A 21,905-nucleotide genomic window follows, 5' to 3' on the forward strand; every position below is an offset into this window, starting at 1 on the left:
TTTTAATTTAATTTTTTATTTTTTTATTTTATATTATTTTCCATGCCAGTACTGGGGCTTGAACTCAGGGTCTTGAGCTCTCAATTGACTTTTTTACTCAAAGCTGGTGTTCTACTACTTGAGCCAAATCTCCACTTCTGGCTTTTTGATGGCATATTAAAGGTAAAAATCTCACACACTTTCCTGCCTGAGCTGGTTTTTAAATTGGGATGCTCTGATCTCAATCTCTTAAGTAAATAATATTACATTCATGAGGCAGTAGCACCCAGCAAAAAATGAAATTTTTAACTACTAACATTTAATAATGTGTTTTCGGTATTTAGGCAAATATCTAATTTCCCTTTGAGGAAATAGTTGTTTTTATTTGTTTATTTTTTTGCCAGTTCTGGGCTTGGACTCAGGGCTTGACCACTGTCCCTGGCTTCTTTTTGCTCAAAGCTAGCGCTCTGCCACTTGAGCCACAGTGCCTCCTCTGGCCATTTTCATTTATGTGGTGCTGGGGAATCGAACCAAGGACTTCGTGTATACGAGCCAAGCACTCTTGCCACTAGGCCGTATTCCCAGCCCCTGTTATTTTTAAACTATTTGGCAAATGACAGTATATATTTCATTACTATATAGACAATTTGTTATAAATTAAAAACTGAAAAGTATAATTTCCTAAACAAAATTAAAGCCTGAACACATAATTGGAAAGCTGTTTCAATAAATTTAAAAACAGTAATATTAAAAGTTCTTCAAAGTAAGTACCAAATGAAACACACAAGCCAAATCCCTCATCCCATGATAGTAAATGATAATGTACATGTAGCAAAGAAAACCCCAAAATAACCTAGAACTCTCAACAGAGGATAGAATGACATTTAGGATTTATAAAATAACTTCAAAAAAATTCAATGCAATATAAATGTTTGAGCATCATCCCCTTCTTACAAAACAAATTCTTCTCTTAACTTTCGACGATACTGCTTCTTTGGTTTCATGGTGTTGAAATATGGTAGTTTGATGACATCAGGCCACACTGCAGGACATGGACTCCCACATATACGGCTATATAACACAAAAAAGAAGTGCATCACTCTACACTACATAGGAATAAGACATGTTATACACACAGTAACTCAATTTAAACTTATTTTTAAATGAAGAAATGTTGAAACCTTGAAGTATAAGAGGTCTAAAGAAATATTTTGGCCATCCATTTATTGGATATGTCTAACAACTCAAGCATTCCAGTTTTTTGGGTTTTTTTTTTTTTTTTTGGCCAGTCCTGGGGCTTGAACTCAGGGCCTGAGCACTGTCCCTGGCTTCTTTTTGCTCAAGGCTAGCACTCTGCCACTTGAGCCACAGCGCCCCTTCTGGCCATTTTCTGTATATGTGGCGCTGGGGAATCAAATCCAGGGCCTCATGTATATGAGGCAAGCTCTCTTGCCACTAGGCCATATCCCCAGCCCCAAGCATTCCAGTTTTTAAAAAGGACCTTTTTCCAAAGTAAAAATCTTAAAATATTTGTGACAATCAGAGCATCTGGCTTATGTCTTAAAACCAACACACACACACACACACACACAAAAATCATGCCAAGAAATTAAAGAACTTTTTTTTTTTTACCCTCACTTTTCCCATGAATATCTAGAACTTTTCAATAATAGCAGAGGGCTGGAGACATGGCTAAAAAAGTAGAGCACTTGCCTACCAAATTCCAGGCCATGAGTTCAAACCTTAGAACCACCAAAAATAAATCAAATAAAACAATAACAGCAAAAATTAAATAGCAGATACTTGGCACTGGTGGTTCACATCTATAATCCTAGCTACTCAGAACACTGAGTGCTGAAGATCAAGGTTCCAAGCCAGCCCACACTGCCAAGTTTGTAAGACTTCTCAGCTCTGATTAACCACCCCCCCACACACACACCCTCTGTACATCACTTTTACAATAAAGAAATGAAGAAAACACAAAAAGCCAAAAGTGTAACTGTGGCCCAAATGGTAAAGTGCAAACGTGGTGCAAACAAGCACAGGGACCAAACCTTTACTTAGTTGAGGCCCCAAAATGGGCATTTTAAAAAATAAATAAAAACATAATGTGCCTGGTGAAGTTGTATTATTCTAATCATCTTTGTGAAGCAATCTGAAATTCAGAGCCAGATGCTGGTAGTTCACGACAGTCGCCTTACCTATTAGGGAGGGTAAGACCTAAAGGATCACAGTTTGAAGCTAGCCTGGGAAAAGTCTGTGAGACTCCATGTCAACTTAATAGCAAAAAAAAAATAAAAATAAATCCATGGTGGTGGTAGAGCTCCTCCAGTGGTACAGAGTGTCAACTGTGAACAACCAAGGCACAAACTGAGCAAGAATGAAGCTCTTAAGTTCTACCCCAGTACCACCAAAAAAAGGGTGGGAGAAAAAAAGAAAGAAAGAGTATACTACTATGAAGAGGGCTGGTAATATGGCCTAGTGGCAAGAGCGCTTCGCTTGCCTTGTATACATGAAGCCCTGGGTTTGATTCCTCAGCACCACATATATACAAAACAGCCAGAAGTGGTGCTGTGGCTCAAGTGGTAGAGTGCTAGCCTTGAGCAAAAAGAAGCCAGGGACAGTGCTCTGGTACTGAGTCCAAGGCCCAGGACTGGCAAAAAATAAATAAATAAACAAAAGCAACCACCATAAGGAGAACAACTAGTGCATTTATTTGAACTGCAGACTGAAGTGGCTACCTTTTATATGAGCCACCACTTTTATCTAAAGAAACAAACAACTGATCTTAACAGTTTTACTTATCTGTCAAGTATTTTCTCAAATATGAACCAAGACAGCTTTTCAAGGAACACAACTGTATTATAAATTAGAAAATTCTAACTTTCAAAGGAAAATTAGAATGCTGGAAAATTAATGAGCTTGATATGATGATAGTACTTACAAGATTTTCTCAAAAGTTAGTGGTGATAACAATGCTACATTCGGAAGAAGATCTGCTCACTTCACTGATTCAATACCCCCCCATTAAAAAAAATGCACAATGTTACGAAATCATCACAGTGAAGAGATTCAGCCTTGGAGGATGGCTCACACCTGTAATCCTGGCTACTCAGGAGGCTGACACCTGAGTATCTCAGTTTAAAGTCAGCCCCGGCAGGAAAGTCCATGAGACTCTTATCTCCACTACTAAAAAGCCTCAAGTGGAGCTGTATGTAGTTGAAGTGGTAGAGCTCTAGCCTTGAGTAAAAAATGCTGAGAGGGCTGGGAATGTGGCTTAGTGGTAGAGTGCTTCCCTAGCATTCATGAAACACTGGGTTTGATTCCTCAGTACCACATAAATAGAAAAAGCTGGAAGTGGCACTGTGGCTCAAGTGGTAGAAGGCAAGCATTAAACAAAAGAAGCTAAGGGACAGTGCCTAGGCCCTGAGTTCAAGCTTCAGGACTGGCACACACACACACGCACACAAAGACACACACAGGGTTCATGCAGTGCAAGATAAACCAGAGGGCTTCAGTACACACAGTTCAGTATAAAACATTCCCTCAAGTAAGTTTGGATTGCATATTTATAACCTGTAAGAGACTGCTACTTGCCTGCTTTTTGTGTAGTTTCAAAATACAAAATTATCTAAAAGGACTATTGAGAATAGCACATCATAGACATGATCCAAGTGTGACATCTATTAAACCAGACATTCAGATTTGTAAATATGCATGCATTCACATCAGCCATTTTTTGGGAGGGATATGACTTTTAAAATTAAAACACTATGTTACCATGTGTTTATGTAAATCCACTGATATTTCCTAATTTCTTACAGGGTGGTTATCAAATAACTATCAACATAAAAAGCACTTGAAGGTTTGAGCCAGTGGCTCACACCTGAAATTCTAGCTACTCGGGAGACTGAGATCTGAGGATCTGTTTGAAGCCTGACCACGCTGGAAAGTCTGTGAGACTCTTATCTCCAATTATGCATCAAAGAGCCAGAAGTGGCACTGTGGATCAAGTGGTAGGTACAAGCCATAAGCAAAACAGTTCAAGGATAGCACCAAAGCCCTTAATTCAGAGCCTCAGAACCTGCAGCCCCCCAAACCACAAGAGTGGGGAAACAAAAAACAAATGAGCTCTTCAATAGTTTTTAAGTATGTAAGGAATGCTAAAATTAAAAATATTGAGCACATGTTTACACAATATTTTGGGGGGGAGGGGCAGTCCTGGGGCTTGAACTCAGGGCCTGAGCACTGTCCCTGGCTTCTTTTTGCTCAAAGCTAGCACTCTACCACTTGAGCCACAGTGCCAATTCCAGCTATTTCTATGTATGTGTTGCTGAGGAATCGAACCCAGGGCTTCATGTATATGAGGCAAGTACTTTAACACTAGGCCGGCCATATTCCCAGCCCTGCAGAATACTTTCATCTACTAGCTTGCAGTTACAGGAAATCCTTTTTTTCCTAATGTAAGTTTCTTTTCCTATATTCTCTACCAACTAATGTCAATCCTTTAAGAGTTTAAAACCTTTACTAGGCCTGAGGCTTTGTAGGAAAAGGGAGAAGGGTGTCAGAGAGAACTTTTAATTCTAATCTACTTTTCATTCCTTCCATGATTTAGCTTTGTTATTTCCTAAACATGTACTCTGTAGGATATACAGGCTGTGTAGCTGCTACAAGACCCTAAGTTGAAAATGTGACCTTTGTGTTACGTATATATTCCATGGGACACAGAAAACATTTTTGCCTCATTCATCACATTTTGTCCTTGTTTTCTTTACTCTTCCTATCATTTTTAGCCCACACTACTTCTGTAACAAAAGTCTGATAATGTGCCTTCTAGAACAAAGCAAATTACAGATAAAACGCACAATCACTGCTGTGTGAAATGCTGTAACAGATTCTGATTAGTACTTCCACTCTTTGTATTACATGTAATTATATAATTCTGATCCTTTACATCAGGGAAACAAATTTATCATTGCTAAAAATAATATCAGCAGGTGAAGTATGGTCTAGAAACTTTTCCTTCACATCAGATTTAAATCTTTCAACCCTAACCATGTTTTCTTTTGGCACTGCTGTGTTTGGTTTTTGGCCAGTCCTGGGGCTTGAACTCAGGGCCTGAGCACTGTCCCTGGCTTCTCTTTGCTCAAGGATAGCACTCTACCACTTGAGCCACAGTGCCACTTCAGGCTTTTTCTATACATGTGATGCTGAGGAATCAAACCCAGGGCTTCATATATATATGAGGCAAGTACTCTACCACTAGGCCATATTGCCAGCCCCACTACTTGTGTTTTGAACTCAAGGCATTGCACTTGCTAGGCAGGTACTCTAACAGTCAAAGACATGTACCTCCCCCTCATCCCACCCTATGTTTGTGCTTTTTTTGTTATTTTTCAGCTAGGCCTCAAAGTTCTCAAGACTGAATTTGATCTGCATATCTATGCCTCTTGCAAAAATTACATGTAATACTACACCAAATCAAAATGGAAGCACCTTACTATAAAATATAAAAATATGCTGAGAGGCTGGGAATATGGCCTAGTGGTAGAGTGCATAAACGAAAACCTGGGTTTGATTGCTCAGCACCACATACATAGAAAAAAACAGAAATGGCAGTGTGGCTCAAGTAGTAGAGTGCTAGCCTTGAACAAAAAGAAGCCAGGGACAGTGCTAATCAGGCCCTGAGTCCAAGCCCCAGAACTGGCAAGGAAAAAAATACATGCTGGAATATAAACCAGATGGTAAAATTTTCTCTCCTTATTCTCTCAAATCCACATCAAGTTAACAAGTCGAGGCTCTTTATGAGTTTTTTTTACCTATACACATTAAAGCTAAATTAACAGCTTTCCGACCCATCACATCCATTCTATTAACTATACAGTACACTACCAAGTACACTTACACAGGTCAACAGAATACAGTCAGTACTTATGTATCAGAGTCACTTCATTCAGATCTCTGTTCCAGTGTCAGCTTGTGGAGGACACCGTCCCTGACCTTATACACACTACTCCCCACCACTCCTTCACCCTCAAAACCTGACAATTCTCATTATGTGTTTTGTCTGTACCCTTTCCCAAGTAGAAACCAGAAATAAAAATGGACTTTTTGACCACCACCCCACTATCTCCACTGTATCCTCAGTCCTAGAAACTAGCACACAATCAATAATCAATAAAATTACCCATCCTTCTACTTGATTTACTAGTGTTCTGTATCTATAATCCATAACTCATTCCCAGTTTTCTCTTACAGTTTTATTGATTCCTTTTTATACTGTGCCAAAGTGGATTTAGTTACCATAATCAGAATAATTTGTTTTTATTTTTTTGTTGGTCGAGGGGCTTGAACTCAAGGGCCTGGGCATTCTCCTTGAGTTTTTTTGTTTTGTTGTTTTTTTTTTTTTAAATCAAGGCTAGTTACCACTTCTGGTTTTCTGGTGGTTAACTGAAGATAAATAAGACTCTCACAGACTTTTCCTGCTCAGGCTGGCTTCAGAGATCCTCAGATCTCAGCCTCCTGCGTAGCTGGAATTATAGGTGTGAGTTACCAGTGACCAACACAGAGGACAAATTTCTCTTCTGGTCTTATCACCCATTCCTGCCCCAGATTATTTTCATGCCCCAAACATAAAATCAATTCTTCAGTTTCAAACACATCTTTGGATATTCTTACTAAGAATGTGCTAATATGGGATAAACCACTAGCTTAAAAAAAAAAATCAGCCAGGCGCTGGTGGCTCACACCTGTAATCCTGGCTACTCAGAAGGCTGAGATCTGAGGATTGTGGCTCAAAGCCAATCTGGGCAGGAAAGTCTATGAGACTCTTATCTCCAGTTAACCAACAGACAACTGGAAGTGGTACTGTAGTTTAATGAGGTAGAGCACTAGCCTTGACCAAGAGAGCTCATGGACAGCGCCCAGGTCCAAAGTTCAAGCCCTAAGACTGACAAAAGGGGGGAGGGGAAATCTGTGGCAGAGCTCAAGTGGTAGAATACAAGCCTTTAGTGAAAACATCAAGGGAGAGCCTGAGTTCAAGCACCTTTACTGACAAGATTTGAAAAAAGAAAAGAAACACTTTTATTTGTATTATAGTACTATTCACAATAATCACAATATGAAAATGAAAAATAAATCTGTGGCCTCCTAGACAAAAACATCTGACTTGCAACTGTTTTTCAAGTCACTCTAATATTTTAAGCGGTCTGTTACAGTTTTTATATTCCTGGAGTAATGACTTTATTAAAACGGCATTTCTAAAAAGTTATTGCTCTTGGATGGGCACCAGTGGCTCTCACCTTTAATTCTACCAACACAAGAGACTGAGCTCTGAGAATATCAGTTCAAAGCCAGCCTGGGCAAGAAAGGCCATGAGACTCTGATCTCCCAAAATTAGGCACCAGAAAAGGCTGTAGGTAGAGCTGTGTCTCTAGTGGTAGAATGCCATCCTTGGGCAATGAAGCTCAGAGACAGACAGGCCCTGAATTCAAGACCCAGGACTGCACCAAGTAAGTTATTACTCTTAGCAAAGATGTATTATAACATATCTCCTGTCAAGTTACCAAACCTTTTATTTTGAGGTGTTTTAAATCATTCTCTGGCATGTTTATGTACATATATATTCAATGTTACCATATTCAAATATGACAGTCTTGTCTTCCTACTCTAAGTACCTTTTATTGATTCAGTCTCCTGACTCAACCAAGTAACTAATCAATACATGTAACACAATCTCAGGAACAATATTAGAAAGCACCCTTTCCTCAGTTCTCTTAATGTTCTAATGTTTCACCACTAAGTACTATTCTGGCAGCCTACTTGAAATGCAAACTTTTATCACGTTGAAGAGGCATCAACTTTATACTTTCAACATTGAGTTTACATTCCAATGGGCACCAAGGACTCGCTCCTATAAATCCTAGCTACTCAGGAGGCTGAGACCTGAGGATCACAATTTGAAGGCAGATGCAGCAGCAAAGTCAAAGTCGGTGAGACTTCTTCCCAATTAACCACCAGAAAACCCAAAGTGGCACTGTGGCTCAAAGTGGTAGAGTGCTAGTCTTGAGTAAAAAGCTTAGGGACAGCACCTAAGCTCTGAGCTCACACCCCACAACCGATACACATACACACACACACACAGAGTTTACATTTCTAGCAAATACTTATTCAGTACTTCTACTGAAATGAAGTATAATAACTGACTTCCTAAAACCTCCTTGTATTCTTGGGAAGACTCCTATCCTAAATACTGTTAATATTTCCTCTTAAAAATTATGCCTTAATATACAAAATTTTCACACTGTCTTTGTGTCATACTCAGTATCTAAAAAGTTCCAGCAAGTTTTATTTCCTAAATACTACAGAATAATACTTGACTCAAATCTCAATTTTGCCACTGGGTAGTTGTATGACCCTGAATAAATTCTTCACCTCTGTAAGGTTATTTTTTCTTAAGTAGTTTTTCTTAAAAAGGCATTAGGTTGCTATGAAGTTTAACCTAGGAAATTTAGGTAAAACTCTTAGAACAATGTTTGCTTTGTGTATAAGCTCTATTTCTGATAGAGAGGCCCTAGGACGCAATAATATCAGGACCAATTACAGTTTAAACGAAAAAATGGGCCACACAGAATAGCAAAAAATAAATACACACACATAATTTAAGCACTTTATTTTAAGAGAAAAGTTAGAAATGTACATTCTCTAATCTGACATTTGGCTTTGTATTAAACAGAAGAGTCGTTGAATAGAATTCTGCATTAGTGTTTTTTCATGAGCCATACCCATAGAACAGCATCAAAGATTTTTCGTTTCAGTTCTTTCAATAAAGTCAGAAGTTAAAAAATTTTCCATGCAATCAGTACACTAAATTGCAGTTTTTACTTTTCTTTCTTCTTATTTACATTTATTAAATCACCCTTAATTATACAGCAATGTTTTAAGATTTTTGCTTAGAACTGCATCTGTATACTTAACTAAATCAAGTTGGGGAAAAAACTGGAAACTACCCCTTTTGGTCATGACACTCTTAAGCTAATGGGATAGATTTGTCTTACCAGCTAGTTTTTACTTACAGAGGGACTGGAGAACATCAATTATAACCTGTCCAGCTGAAGGTTGGACAAGCTTCCTCTAACTGCATTGTTATGAAATGGTTGAAAGCATGTTACAATTACTGATTTCTGCAAGGTTTGTATGCGTTTTTCTATGAAAATGTGGTGGCCTGAATATTTTAAGTAGTGCTTTGACAGTCCTGATTCTTATGCTTGGATTTTCAAACTGTTCTAGAGTCAACATGGGGGAATCAAATGATCTCACAAATTTTACTTTCTTTATAGCTGAGGTCAATTTCTATGTAATTTTCATTTGTCTTTTTAATTTTTAAATCTTCAAATGGTGGTACAAGGTCACAATTTAAAATGTCCATTTATGTGTCTAATGCTTCCTGACCAGTTACCCTTTCAGCATCCTTTTATTTCTTTATAGTCCTTTTATATTAAACTAGTATGTTTATATTGATACTATACAAGTAAGTAAACCCAAGACTAAAACTTGGGTATGTTCTAAGAACTACACCATCACTTGACTCTTTTGGTATGATTATCAAAAGTTACTTACACAGATCTAAATGCTCCAGGCTAGACGTTTATCAGCTGATGTGTACTCAATGTAACCAAGAGATGATATACAAATATATGATATTATTTCCCATGAAATATGGCATGCTGCCTTACAGTAAATTTTGTTCTAGTAAGTACAAGAAGTACACACTAAATAATAAAAAGTATTGTACAGTAATACATAAACCAGCCAAGTAGTTAATATGTACTTACCTAATTGTACATGTTATGCTTTCCTATGTCTGGCATCACAGTAGGCTATTTGGCAACACTACAAACATGACTACTCTTTGCACTATGATATTAAGACACCTATGATGTCATTACTAGATGATATAAATGCTGTAGCTCCAATATAATCTTTTTTTTTCTTTTTAGCCAGTCTTGGGGCTTGAACTCAGGGCCTGAGCACTGTCCCTTGCTTCTTTTTGCTCAAGGCTAGCACTCTGCCACTTGAGCCACGGCATCACTTTCAGCTTCTTCTGTTTACATGGTGCTGAGGAATCAAACCCAGGGCCTCGTTCATGTTAGGCGAGCACTCTACCACTAAGCCACATTCCAAGCCCCTCCAATATAATCTTACGAACCGCCATCATACATGTGGGACCACAGATGACTGAAATGTCATTACTACATTTAAAACTAAATACAGGGTTTAACCCAGGAACTACTATAATTGATCTATTACTCATATTTTTCCTTTTTTTATTGGTGCCGGTCGTGTGGCTTGAACTCATGGCCTGGGCACTATCCCCGAGTTTTTTATGCTCAAGGTTAGCTCTCTTGAGCCACAGCTTCACTTCTGATTTTTGGTGGTTAAGTGGAGATAAGAGTCTCACAGGTTTCATTCCCAGACTGACTTTGAAAGAGACCCTCAAATCTCAGCCTCCTGAGTAGCTTGGATTTACAGGCATAAGCCATCAGTGCCTGGTTATTACTCTTTCTTAATGTATTTTATATCTTTAGATATTTAAGCGACTTTTGTTTTGTGCTGATCCTAGACCTTGAACTCAAGGCCTAAGCACTGTCCCTGAGCTATTTTTGCACAAGGCATTAGCACTTTTAGCCACACCTGCACTTCTGATTTTTTGGTGGTTAAGTGGAGGTGTGTCGCACAGACTTTCCTGCCCTGGCTGGCTTTGAACTGTGATCCTTACAACTCAGCCTCCTAAACAGCTAGGATTATGGAGATGAGATGCTTGGCTCTCATTTCCATTTTTATATTCTAGTTTTATTTAGAGGATATAGTCTGTACTATTGCTTGGGAGTTTGTTCTCATTTTCCTTTTCTACTAATATATAAATCCACTTTTGTAAATGTTCAGCTTAGCATTCAAAAGCACACTTATTATTTTAGAGTGCCTAGTTCCTCTTGATTCTCAGTCACTTGTCTGTCACATAATTAAGAAGGCAAGATAATAGTTCTCGTTATTTACAGTTAGATCTCATTCTCTGTACCTTGGCTTGAAAGTGTCCTCTAAATTTCATGTGTTGGAAACTTAATCCTGAATCAAGTATTAATGTTACTTGAGATGTGGGAGATCTAGGAAGTGGGAGGGTCATGAGGGCTTCATTGGTGGATTATCAAGGGAGGGCCTTTATTTTATTTAGTTTGTTTTTTGAGGGTTTTTTGTTGTTGTTGCTGTTGTTTTGGCCAGTCCTGGGTCTTGAACTCAGGGCCTGAGCACTGTCCCTGACTTCCTTTTGCTCAAGGTTAGCACTCTAATCACTTGAGCCATAGCACCACTTCCAGCTTTTTCTGTGTATGTGGTGCTGAGGAATCAAACCAAGGGCTTCATGCATGCTAATCAAACACTCTACCTTATGCTAAGCCACATTCCCAGCCCAGGGCCTTTATTTTAACAGCTAGTTTTTTGGTTAGCTTGGGCTGCCTCTCCCTGTGCCACATTAGGACTTCGCAGAGTCTCCTGATCAATAAAAGCTTCCACCAGATGCAACTTCTGGCCTTCAGAGAACTATGAGCTCAATATTCTCTTATTTACAAATTGCCCAATCTGAGATATCCAGATAATAGCAACCAAACTATAGTACTGGGCCAGGCACTGATGGGTCACACCTGTAATCCTAGCTATTCCAGAGGCTGAGATCACAGTTCAAGACCATCCTGAACAGCAAAGTTTGCTAGATTCCACCTCCAAAATAACCAGCAAAACGCAGGTCTGCAGTCTTTACTTGAATGGTAGAGCACCAGACTAGCAAGTTGGAAATCCTAAGTAATACTACAAGAAAAATTTTAAAGAACTAGGACACTTCTCTCGGCCATTTTATTAAAATATTGTGTTTCAACTCTCCTCAGCCATGCCTGGTAGGTGAGGCAACTAGCTCCATTGGTATTGAAGCATGCTAGTTTTTGTTGTTGTTGTTGTTGTTGTTTTCCCCCTGTTGCTTGCAGTTAAAAGGATCACCCACAAGTGGCAGGTATCTCCAGTTATGTGTGATCCCATGCTCTGGCACCCCAGCTCAACAAAGCATGCTAGTTTCTAAGCTAGCCATGGTATATCCAGAAAAGAAATAAGCTCTAACCTATCTTTCTTTACCATACCCTATCATAAAACAAATCTTACCCAAAACGTAAGAATGAGGTACAAGAAGAATTTCTGCTAATCTCTCTCTTAATGGCATCTTCTTTTTGACTAAAGGTTTTGTTTGAGTTATATTTTTCACATTTATCAGACAAAAAATTGGGGATCCTCCTCTTACTACTTGTTGCTTTGCATTCATTTTGTTCAATTAATGAAAGTAAAATTCTATAAAACTATACCTCCTATCCAACATCTTTCCTAAAGAACTTTATTCTTCTTTTGAAACTTTCATCTTGAAAGCTGAAAATTAACAATGTTGTCTTTAATGCCAAACCCCCTTAAAAATTTTATTTAAAAAATTCAAAATGCAAACAAACAGTACAAAGTAACAAACAGTACAAGAAATGTATCCAATGCCTAATGTATGAAACTGTAACCTCTCTGTACATCAGTTTGATAATAAATGAGCTTTTATCTCTCTTCCATCAAAAAAAATGCAAACAACATGTATAAGCAAATACATATAATACATATGAGTAACTGGCTAGGTTCTATGACATTCTAAAAATAATGAGCAATGCTAGTGCAACATTAACACCCCAAAGATCATTGGTTTGTGTCTTCTGCAACTTCCTTACACTTGCTCTTTTCCTGACTCACTGTATTGGAACAATAGGCACTACACAATCATGCATGCTTTTGAATAGCTGTCCTTATCAAGATCAGCCTTCAGAAACATCTAGGGTAATCTACCCTCAAAGATTGCTGCCTGAGGCTGGGGATATAGCCTAGTGGCAAGAGTGCCTGCCTCGGATACATGAGGCCCTAGGTTCGATTCCCCAGCACCACATATACAGAAAACGGCCAGAAGCGGCGCTGTGGCTCAAGTGGCAGAGTGCTAGCCTTGAGCGGGAAGAAGCCAGGGACAGTGCTCAGGCCCTGAGTCCAAGGCCCAGGACTGGCCAAAAAAAAAAAAAAAAGATTGCTGCCTGAATCATTTGACTTTAGGAAATGAGCAGAAAGAGATGATAATGTTGAGATTTACTTTACTGTTTCTCTCTGCTGTATTTAAGTCATTTAAGTTGCGTGTATATTTTATTCATAAGTACATAGGACTGTCAAAACTAATTCTTCCGTTATATCATGTCTTTAAAGAACTATTCATATTTTCTGGCCTCACATTTACTCTTCTCTTCCAGTCCTACCTTTAAGGGCTTAAGGAGGAGGGAGGACAACTATACAGACTTTAATATTCTTAATTTTACTAGAACAGTTATGGAAGGATGAATTTTCATTCATCCTCCATTTAGAGATCATTACACTTCAAGAGAAATATACGGGTTTGAAAAGACAGACTTGAATTTTTTTTACCTTCCTATGGACTATGAAAACTCACTGCCCTACAAACATAATCATTATCAGCTTACCTTATTAATTCTAGTTGTGCAAGTTCCTGATTTGCTTGAAATATAGGTTTCTTAGTGAAGAGTTCACCAAGGATACATCTAATGAAAAAAAAACACATAATTACCAAATAGCCTGATTTTTACTCCCCACCGAAAGTTTTAAGTGAAATAAACCACCAATGACCCTATCTTACCCACAGCTCCACACATCAATAGCTGGTGTATACCGCTCTTCTCCCAACAGCAGTTCAGGTGGACGGTACCACAGAGTAATGACTTTGTTAGTATATGGTCGGCTAAAAAACACAAACAAAACTCTCTAGAGTTAGAATATTCTCTTGGAAAACATAAAAAGTGCCTTAGAAAAGTCTGTGAGGGGAGAGTATGTGGGAAGGGGTGACACTATCTAAAAAGAAATATTCTCCTTACCTGACTTATGTAACCATAACCCCGCTATACATCACCTTTGTAATAACAATTAAAAAAATCTTTCCCAATTAATCACCAAAAGAAAGCCACAACTAGTGATATTCCTCAAGGAGTAGAGTGCCAGCCTTGAGAGAAAAACCTAAAGTACAGTGTTGAAGCCTCGAGTTCAAGCTCCATTATTGGCACCAAAAATAAATACTTTTTTTTAAATAAAAATTCTAACAGAGCATATCTTTTGGCAGCATTTCATTAATTTTGATATACTCTAATTTGCAAATAGAAAGCAAAGAAATGCAGCCTACAAAAGTCTATTCTCCAAAGAACCACTAACAATAGGCACAGTGTTTTACCAAGTAACTTCTTTGTCATTTCTAAACAGAGTCCAGTCCATATGCATACTGCTTTATTTGCTACAGAAGAGATATTGCCTAACCAAGTCATAGTAGAATCAAGTTTAACTATTACAATACAAAATCACCAGCTAAATGTTTTCCAGACCTCAGAGAATAGCCACATTTTACCTGGTTTATATGAATGAAGTGGGTCCTAGGAAATCTGACCAGGTTCTGACCTGGGGTGAAAGTACACACTTCAGGGTGACCACCTATTTTCAAACCCATTCTAAATCTTTTTTTTTTCCTAGATGTCTTCTAAACCACAAGAACTCAAAAGACGTATCATAGGAAATTCTTCCAGAAAGGCAGCAGCCCATTTATTTGAGACTGACTTGGATCCACATCAGTTTGGGAACAAAGGAAAAGGATATGGCAATTCCCTCTTACCAACTATAGATCTGAAGTTCCAGACAGGGGAAGCTGTCTGTCTGCTTTGTCCCACTTGGCCAAATTTCTCCCAATAATTTAAGCATTAGAGTTATAAGCAATCAACCTGGCCATCACAGTATCACCACAAACAGGATATTATTAACAGTGTTCCATAGAAAGAAAAATGTTCTCTTTAAGAACAAAAAGAAAATAAGGAGGACAGATTAAATATGTGTATTTTAATAGCAAATTAACATTATTTGTATCCTTAGTGATTTTTGTTTACTGATATCACTCATCTTCACACAATGAGAAAAGTGTTTAAACTCTAAATTTAGTTAAGGTAGATTAGCCACTCTTTAGTTTTTAAATTTTTATGTTTTGGTCGGTTGTGGGGCTTGAACTCGGCCTGGGTGCTGTTCATGAGCCCATCAACTCAAGGCTAGAGCTGCTCTACCACTGGAGCCACAGTGCCACTTCCAGTTTTCTGGTGGCTACTTGAAGGTAAGAGTCTCACATATTGTCCTGCCCGCGCTGGCTTTGAACTACAATCCTAAAATCTCAGCCTCCCAAGTAGCTAGGATTACAGACATGAGCCACCAGTGCCCAGCTAGTAATTCTTTTTAAATGTTCTATCTTTTGTGCCTTAACACCTTTTAAATTCCTTCCTGACTTCTCTTCACTGAAACCTTATAACTCCTTCAACAAACAGTGAAAGACCCATCTCAGCCAAGTCTAATTTCTAGTCTCAATAGTTTATTTCATATTTTGTACTTCACTGAACGTCAGCTCCCTCATCCCCAACCAGATGCTACCAATATGAACCCCAAACACAGCACAAGGGAAGCACCTTAATGTTTATGCATAGCCCTAAAACATCAGGCGACATACACAAATGAGTCGGAAGAACAAAACCCATGGATGTTATGAATTTTCAAGACATTTCAAGAGTCTATAAGCATTTGAACCCTATAGACATATTATAATAGGTTAACTAGATAGCAACTCAAAGAATTATCTTCCTTACAAGGCTTGGCACAATCACTCTGAGAAATAAAAATAGAATCACATAGAAGAATATACCTGGTAGAGGTGTGGCTCAATAGTAGAACACCTGCCTAGCTCTGAGTTCAAAGCCAGTATTACAAAAAACAAACAAAAAGCCTAAACAAGTTCTAAGATGCTTAGTTTTCTAACATAAAGAATATTTTCAGGCAAATAAGCCTTCAGGCAATAATCCCAAGATATATCCCAGGTCTCCTTTTAATACCTACCTACCTTCCACAATGGGGGGAGGGGATTCAAGAGCCTTTTGCTCCTTTTTTCTACTCTCTCCCCTTTCTCTCTTTTTTCTGAGATATGGTCTGTCTATATAGCCCAGGCTGACCTTGTACTCAAGATCTTAGTGCCTTAGCCTGAATGCTAGGATTACCACCACATCTGGCCTGAAGTTCTTGATTCCTCACTCCACATTTTTATCAATGAAGTAGATTCTGAATTTCAAACATTTTATGATTTTAAAAGCTACAACCCAAGTCTGAGACACTACTACTCTTTCACTTGTACTACTCTCACAATGGGTTTCGTTGCCTCCATCCCTGCTCTCCCTACCTTCACTTCGTTATTAAAAATTTCATTGTAGTTTTTAAACCAGATCATATCATCCTCCTTCAAACTATCCAGTGAGTTCCCTCTGCAACTAAATAAAATTTAAACTTATCTCAGCTGATACTCCTGAACACTGAGGTTGGATCTCACTTCTGTCTCCCTGCGTGACAGTCTTCTCTCAACAATCCCCCCCTCTCTCCAGTGAGAACCAGTGCTTGTACTTACAACCTCACGCTTCCTTGGCTGGTGCTCTACCACTTGAGCTCAGCCTCCAGCCCATCTTTTTGCTTGTTATTATGGAGATGGAGTTTCTAGGACTTCTCTGCCTAAGCGGGCTCTTCTAAATCTGAGCCTCCAAAGTAGCTTGGATTTTAAGTGTGAGCCACCATCACCTGGCCTAGGGAAACTTCTTGACCTTTTACCCTTCCTAGTTAGTTCCTAAGCTATCCACAACTGACTTCCTTCTACTTTATATTTAGAATGTTCTTTGCCCAGATCTTCTTTATATCTTCTTTCTCATCACTCAGGTCTTTACTCCAACTTACTTACTGAAAGAAATCTAACTGCCTTAGTGAAAATTACCCCAGTGCAACCCACCCCATTTGCTTCCTTGTAAACATTTGGCTTATTTGCTTTGTAGTACTCAGTATTATAAATTATTTCCTCTAATTCTCATTACCACACAGTATTTTAAGTTCTTTGCTCAAACTCTCATTTTACTACGTAATGTAACAGATCCATCTCTAATACCTAGCTATTTGATATTTCTTAGATCAGCATGTGGCAGAGGAAGCACTTATCAGTACTTCTGGTTTATGCCATTAACATTCCCTTTTTCATGGTTTTTTTTTTTCCTCTATTTGGTATCATCTAAAGAAATGGCTTTGCATTTCTGGAATCGTGTCATTGCTTTAAAAAAAATATTTTCCAATTGATACTGTCATCTTCCTTGTCTTACCTGTCCTTATTACCCATTCAAATTTACAAGTACTCTAAGCACCTACAAAATAACACTTTCAAAAGTAATTACCTTTTGCTGCAAGTTGCTTCTCTCTTCCTGTTGCCTGTCTCAGCAAACAGCATCACCATTTGTGGCAGAGACTGATAGCTGTTCTCTACACTCTTCTTCCTTTCTTCTATGGCATCTGCCCAGTTATCCTACATTCCCAGCCTCACTGCAGTGAAGTGTGGCCACATGACAAAGTGTTCTCCAGCAGAACAGGAGTATATGTGGTAAGTGTCATCACTAGGCCTGGTTTCATAACATTCCTCCCTCTTTGCTCACTTCTGGCAACAGCCTTGGCAGATCTTCCAACCTGGATTCCTAGATGACTGTATGAAACAGTCATCACTTGACCTGATGATATGGTTAAATATTAATGGTGCGCTAAGGTAAGCAACAACCATTCAATAATCAAGTGAAATATACAAAAATCCCTCATTTTTAAGCCACTACTAAATTTCATAGCCCTCTTTGTCACAGTGTTTTAGCCTTTCCTAACAACTTATCCAGCAATGTTCTAGGAGTAAGCATCAGGATATACTTCACAACACATGTTCCATCACCAAGTACTAACGATTCTCCACTATATCCTTATGATACAATTTACCTATCTTTTCAACTGCTATGCCTGTTGTACTGTTCTAACCAAAATCATTCTTTCTAAATTCATTACGATATCTTTCTGACTGTCCTTAGAGTCTTAAAAGGTCAATCCACTCCTCAAAATAACCAAAATGATTGTATAAACTGTATGACAATGTGTTACACCTTTGCTATACATTACTTTCTTGTAGTTACTAACCACACAAAGCCTATAAACTGTATTACATAATTTGTTTATTGTTCCAATTACAATGACTTTTTGGTTCTGTAACCTGGCTGAACAAATGCATTTTGTAGAGCAAGGAGGTAAAATCAAGGATAAAGCCGAGTGCAACTGTAATCCTAGCTACTCAGGAAGCTGATATCTGAAGATCATGGTTCAAAGCTAGCCTGGGCAGGAAATTCTGTGAGACTTTTATCTCCAATTAACCATGCAAAAACCAGAAGTGGCACTGTGGCTCAAAGTGGTAGAGTGCTAGCCTTGAGCTGAAGAGCTCAGGGATAGCACCCAGGCCCAGAGTTCAAGCCCCACGACAAACAAACAAACAAACAAAAAAAAGCATGGGTCAAGTATAGAACTGAAAAAAAAAAAACAATCTTTACAGAGTTAATGGTGCTTTACCTATATGCTAAATGCTTTTAATGAGCTGGCTTTTTTAACTCATGAAAATTTATACAAAAATTCTGCAAAATAAGCCACCTGTTATCCAGCACTTGGGAAGCTGAGACTAGAGCATGAAGAATTCAAGGTTAGCCTAGGTTACAGAGCAAGGCCCTGTTACAAAAAATAGTAATAAATATTTTTCTTTCAAAATCAGCACCATAACTCACTTTCAACCTACCACTTAATTGGCAGAGGCAAGCCACTGTGAAAGTATGGAAATAATAAGATTTTAATCACAAACCAAATTTCAAGGTAAGTAGGGTTAGAAGAGAATTAAGGCTAATTTCATGATTAAGATCATTCAATAATAGTTGATTCCATATTCTCATTAAGATGTTATGCTTTATGCAAAGCTAAAAGTAACAGATGAAAAGTAAAGCCAAAAGTAACAGACTGAAATTATGTTTTGAAGTCAGAAAACGTAGATCCCAAAAAAATTAAAAGCACTACTGTAAAATGAAAACTGATCATCCAAAGGCAAGGGAATAAATAGAAGTTCATGAATCCTCAAAAATGAACATTTCCAAGTTGGTCTTCTAATTGGGTACCAATTGTCAGCATCTTAAAGATTATTTCTTTTACCAGACAAAAAGAATAAACAGAGCAGGGAATATGGCTTCGTGGTAGAGTGCTTCCCTACCATGCATGAGGCCCTGGGTTTGATTTCTCAGCACCATGTATATAGAAAAAGCCAGAAGGGGTGCTATGGTTCAAGTGGTAGAGTGCTAGCCTTGAGCAAAAAGAAGCCAGGGACAGGTGCTCAGGCCCTGAGTTCAAGCCCCTGGACTGGAAAAAAAAATGATCTTGAAGTTAAATAGTCTAGATTTCAAATTTCTACTAAATAAAATTTTTATGTCAATGTCATCAGCAAGGTAAAAATGTAACTGATCAGACTTTTAAATAAAATCTTATGAAATGTCAGGTTACTTTAAATATTTGGTGCTATCAAAATACTTTACCTATAGATTTGTTATTAGATATTTAAAGAGCTTTAACGATGTTTTAAAAACAAAATTAAATCTGAATCAAAGAAACTGAAAAATGTAAGCACAATTAGCTGATCCTTTCAGATTAAAACTAAAGTATATCTCCTTGGCAAAAGAAAAACATTACTTTTAGAGAGTTGAGAAGGCAAACAGTAAAATTCAGCAGACCCTTTGCTACAGCAGAATTCTTGGTCACTAGGCAAATGATACCTTCTAAAGTAAACTGTGAGTTTCTTGGGCAATCCACATCTGGAATGTGGTCAAAGTTGCCTCCAAGTCTCAACCAAGGAATCACTACACATAATGAAAACTGTCTTTTGTAAAAAGATCTGAGTTTAATTCTTAGCTCCACCAAGTACCAGTACCGTCACCTTACACTTCCCAAACTTCAGTTTATCTATAACGTGCATAACAATAATAGTACTAACACCAACCATCTCAGGAAACTTTTTGCAGTAATTCCTGTGAAAGGGAGCTATAACTTCCACACATAAGTGGTAAGTTAGTTTCTTCCACTTCCTTTATAAAACACACACACACACACACACACACACACACACACACACTGAGCCAGGCATTGTGTTAAACATTAGCAGTAATGTCTAATTAACCAATAAACCAGGGTTGCAGTTGTCCAGAGCCTCCAAAGTTGGTGGTAATATAGTTATAAATTATAATAATGTACTAAACTACTGAACAAAATAAATAATATATTCTGAAAATAAAAGGTAGATGAAAAAAAGTGATGCCTGTGGAATTCATGGCAGATTTCAAATGAAGTAAACACCTGAGTTTGCACACTTAAGGAAAACTACCAAACTTTCCAAACTGAGAAAATGGAAAGATGACAATTCCATACAAAAGAAAGGTGAAATCCCAAAAGCATTTCAGAACACAAGGTATTTGGGGAACCGCAAATGACTCAATAGCAGCACTATTACCTAGAGAACAGAAATGACAATGGAAATAGAAACTGAGCACTAATGGCTCACATCTTAATCTCAGCTACTCAGAAGGCTGAGATCTGAAGATCTTGGTTCAAAGCCAGCCCAGGCAGGAAAGTCTTTGAGATCCTTAGACTCCTATCACCATTAAAACTACCAAAACAGCCAGAAGTAGAGCTATGATTCAAGTGGTAGAACACTAGCCTTGAGCAAAAAAGCTTAGGGACAGCGCCTTGGTCCTATATTCAAGCCTTAGGATCAGAACAAAAAGGAGGAGGAAGGGGGAGGAAGACAAGGGAGAAGAGGAGGAGGAGGCAGAAACAGTCAAATATCAGGAAAAAAAATAATAAAATTGTATTTACAAGGATTTGTATGAGATCTATCTGTGAAACTGGATTAAAATAAGGAATAAAAGAAAATAAAGCCGAGCACTGGTGGCTGACACCTGTAAACCAAGCTACACAGGAGGCTGAGATCTGAGGATTGTGGTTAAAGACTAGCCAAAGCAAAATAGTCCCTATTAGACTCTTATCTCCAATTAACCACTCAAAAATGAGAAGGGGAGCTGTGGCTCAAAGTGGTAGAGGTAGAACGCTAACCTTGAGCAAAAGAGCTCAGGGACAGTCATCAGACCTTGAGTTCAGGCCCCAGGCACAGTTCAGGCACAAATAACTTAAATACACATCCCCTGTAGCTCAAGTTTCACACTCTGAACACATTCAACCTTTTACAGCATATAAAACAAGAGTGTAAAACATGACCCTCATCTTTTAAATGACTAGAATTCTACAGAGAGTGACAAGAGCACAAGTAATAACTACTTCAGTGTATGAAGCAATTTTAATGATGAATCATTTCATCCTGTCCAAAAAAGTACTCTACCTGACTTATGTAACTGTAGCACCTCTGTACATCAACTTTATAATAACTATTTTAATTTTTTTTTATTTTATCTAGTCCTTACAAGTAGTACTACTGTCCATTTGATTTTGCTTTTAACTGTAATCTTATGATAGGCCACTAGATGGAGATATCACCCTCAAAATAGTATATATGCGAGGAAAACATGTTGAAAAACCAGTATTACTACTCTAGAAACATTAGATTTTCATAATTCATAATCCATTAATAAACTATTATATTTTCATTCCATCTATTTTCAGAATCATAAACAATATACTTTTCAATATTTTAGGAAAGTTCTATCTTTGTTTTGTTTTGTGTTGGTGATGACTGTTCACAGGGCTAAGATTAAACCCAAGGCCTCATGCATACTGACAAATTTTCTACTCTCAAAGCCCAGAATTTTGGAGCACTTTTAATTTTTCATGATATACTGACAATACGAGGCTCTAAT

General features: G+C 38.0%; 1 protein-coding gene and 1 non-coding gene across 5 annotated transcripts in view; both read right to left on the bottom strand.

The window, feature by feature from the left end:
- Positions 1 to 21,905, bottom strand: part of Cdk13 (cyclin dependent kinase 13) — a 103,164-nt gene that overhangs the window by 12,946 nt on the left and 68,313 nt on the right. For all 4 annotated transcript variants that reach the window (XM_048339422.1, XM_048339420.1, XM_048339421.1 and 1 more), the window contains 3 exons: positions 13,742 to 13,843; positions 13,569 to 13,646; positions 934 to 1,050 (listed from right to left, as the gene is read on the bottom strand). In XM_048339422.1, the coding sequence (XP_048195379.1) occupies positions 934 to 1,050; positions 13,569 to 13,646; positions 13,742 to 13,843 (297 nt within the window). The remainder of the gene's footprint in view (positions 1 to 933; positions 1,051 to 13,568; positions 13,647 to 13,741; positions 13,844 to 21,905) is intronic.
- LOC125347464 lies at positions 11,997 to 12,093 on the bottom strand. The gene has a single exon (XR_007210233.1). It is a non-coding gene; the product is annotated as a small nucleolar RNA SNORA76 (small nucleolar RNA).

The sequence above is a fragment of the Perognathus longimembris genome, chromosome 2 (genome assembly GCF_023159225.1).
Source record: "Perognathus longimembris pacificus isolate PPM17 chromosome 2, ASM2315922v1, whole genome shotgun sequence".
NCBI classification, from domain to species: domain Eukaryota; kingdom Metazoa; phylum Chordata; class Mammalia; order Rodentia; family Heteromyidae; genus Perognathus; species Perognathus longimembris.